Genomic DNA, 2,012 nt, shown 5'->3' on the forward strand with positions numbered 1-2,012 from the left:
AACTGTAACTATTGAGATATTTTTATCCTTTGGGAGTTTCTAAAATGAGTGTCTGATGAGATGGTATAATTGGTAAGGTGCACGTATTAATATTGTAAGGGGAAAGCTTCATCACACCTGAAAGCGATTGCCGGTTTAAAGTAGTAAGTTAGTGCTGTAAACAAGTGCAATGCGGTTGTTGCTAAGTTCGTAGCACATAACAGTAAGACAATGAAAGAATTACCAACTGATTTTCATTATAAATAATGCTTTTCTTTTCCTTTACAGAAAGAATCGGATGCTGTTATTATTATTATTATTATTATTATTATTATTATTATTATCATCATTATTATTATTATTATTATTATTATTATTATTATTATTATCATATAATGTTTCGAACAAGACTGAATGACATCAAGAACTCTCTTACTCTGAAGACACAACGCGCCGTTGAACTCGCTTCTGAAAAAGGTGCATCTAACTGGCTGACAGTCATACCGATCGATGAAATGGGCTTCAGTCTGAACAAGGGCGAGTTTCGAGACGCTCTAAAGTTCAGATATGACTGGGAAATTGCCGACAAGCCATCTATTTGCGCGTGTGGCGATGTCTTTAATGTTGATCATGCCATGGTCTGCAGGCGTGGCGGCTTCATAATACAGCGCTATAATGAGCTAAGAGATCTTGAGGCAGACATGCTCAGCATGGTCTGCAATGATGTCGAGATTGAGCCCGTCCTCCAGGAGCTCACGGGAGAGTCGCTTCCAAGCGGAGCTAACAGAGCGCCCGACGCTCGCCTAGACACCCATGCACTGAAGAGGTTTTTGGGAAAGACAAAGGTCAGCGTTCGGCTTTGATGTACGGGTATGTTACACCAACGCTGATTCTTATAGAGACCTGGACCTCAAGCAGATATACAAGCAGCACGAGAACGACAAGAAGAGATTGTATACGCAAAGAGTGATGAACGTGGAACAGGGAACATTTACACCATTAGTCTTTACAACAACAGGCGGCATGGGAAAAGAGTGCAAGAGGTACCATGACAGGCTGGCAAAGCTAGTCGCAGCGAAGAAAGGAGAGAACTATGCCACCACTGTCTCTTGGATACATTCTAAAGTCTCCTTTGTCATCCTTAGGTCGGCTTTACTCTGTCTTAGAGGGTCAAGAACAGTTAGAAGAGCAATTAGAAGCAATGTTCAAGAAGCGGACTTTGAATTAGATAGATGCTTCGCCAAAATCTAGGTCCTATAATTTTTATACATACTTTTTCTTGTTTCTTTTTACATAATATAGTTTGATGGGGTTTTTTTATTAGGTAAAAATCAACGAACGAATGATACTATTTTAACTTGATGAGATTTGTTATTTTTTTCTTTTTTCTTAAAAAAATTTGTGCTTAAAAATAGTCTCTTTTTTAATCGAAAAGAATTGTAAATAGGTTTTAATAGCTTTTTTCTCTACGTTTAACCTGTAAATAACATTTTACTTGGGATATTTTAATAAAGAGATTATTATTGTTATTATTATTATTATTATTATTATTATTATTATTATTATTATTATTTAAGTTATTACTAAGTAACGCCCCAAACCCTGATGTCATGGTAAAGTATAGTAGTTTTATGCTTGTTTAAGTATTTCATTTTTTATATTAATTTTACGTCTGTATTAATCTTAGTCTAGTCTTAACTTTTTTAAGGCTTGTAGGACATTATCAACTTTTTCCTGTACAGCAACAATTACGCGTTATCTCGTGTAAGGAGAAACTTGATGTTGATTCATTAAAATTTGCACTTGTCTGGGGAGTTGCGATTGTTTATATTTTATAAAAGAAATAAAAAAATTGTTCCTCGTGTATTGTTGAGTTATATAAGCACTGTCTTTGGAATTTTTAAGAACACTCTGCACTTCTCTCGTGTTCTTAAAAATTCCCGCGTGCTTATATAACTCAACAATGCACGAGGAACAAGTTTTTTATTTCTTTAATATTGCGCAGTATCACTAACAATTTTCAACTGCGCATT

At 35.4% G+C, this 2,012-nt stretch overlaps 1 protein-coding gene across 1 annotated transcript; it reads left to right on the plus strand.

The window, feature by feature from the left end:
• The first annotated feature begins 374 nt into the window (after positions 1-374).
• On the plus strand, positions 375-1,420 carry LOC146461804 (uncharacterized). The gene is given in 2 exon segments (XM_085086496.1): positions 375-797; positions 799-1,420. Coding segments are annotated over 2 exon segments (855 nt in total). The 3' UTR covers positions 1,231-1,420.
• The last annotated feature ends 592 nt before the right edge of the window (positions 1,421-2,012 follow it).

Source organism: Pavona decussata, unplaced genomic scaffold, assembly GCF_977016875.1.
Source record: "Pavona decussata unplaced genomic scaffold, jaPavDecu1.1 SCAFFOLD_195, whole genome shotgun sequence".
NCBI classification, from domain to species: Eukaryota; Metazoa; Cnidaria; class Anthozoa; order Scleractinia; family Agariciidae; genus Pavona; species Pavona decussata.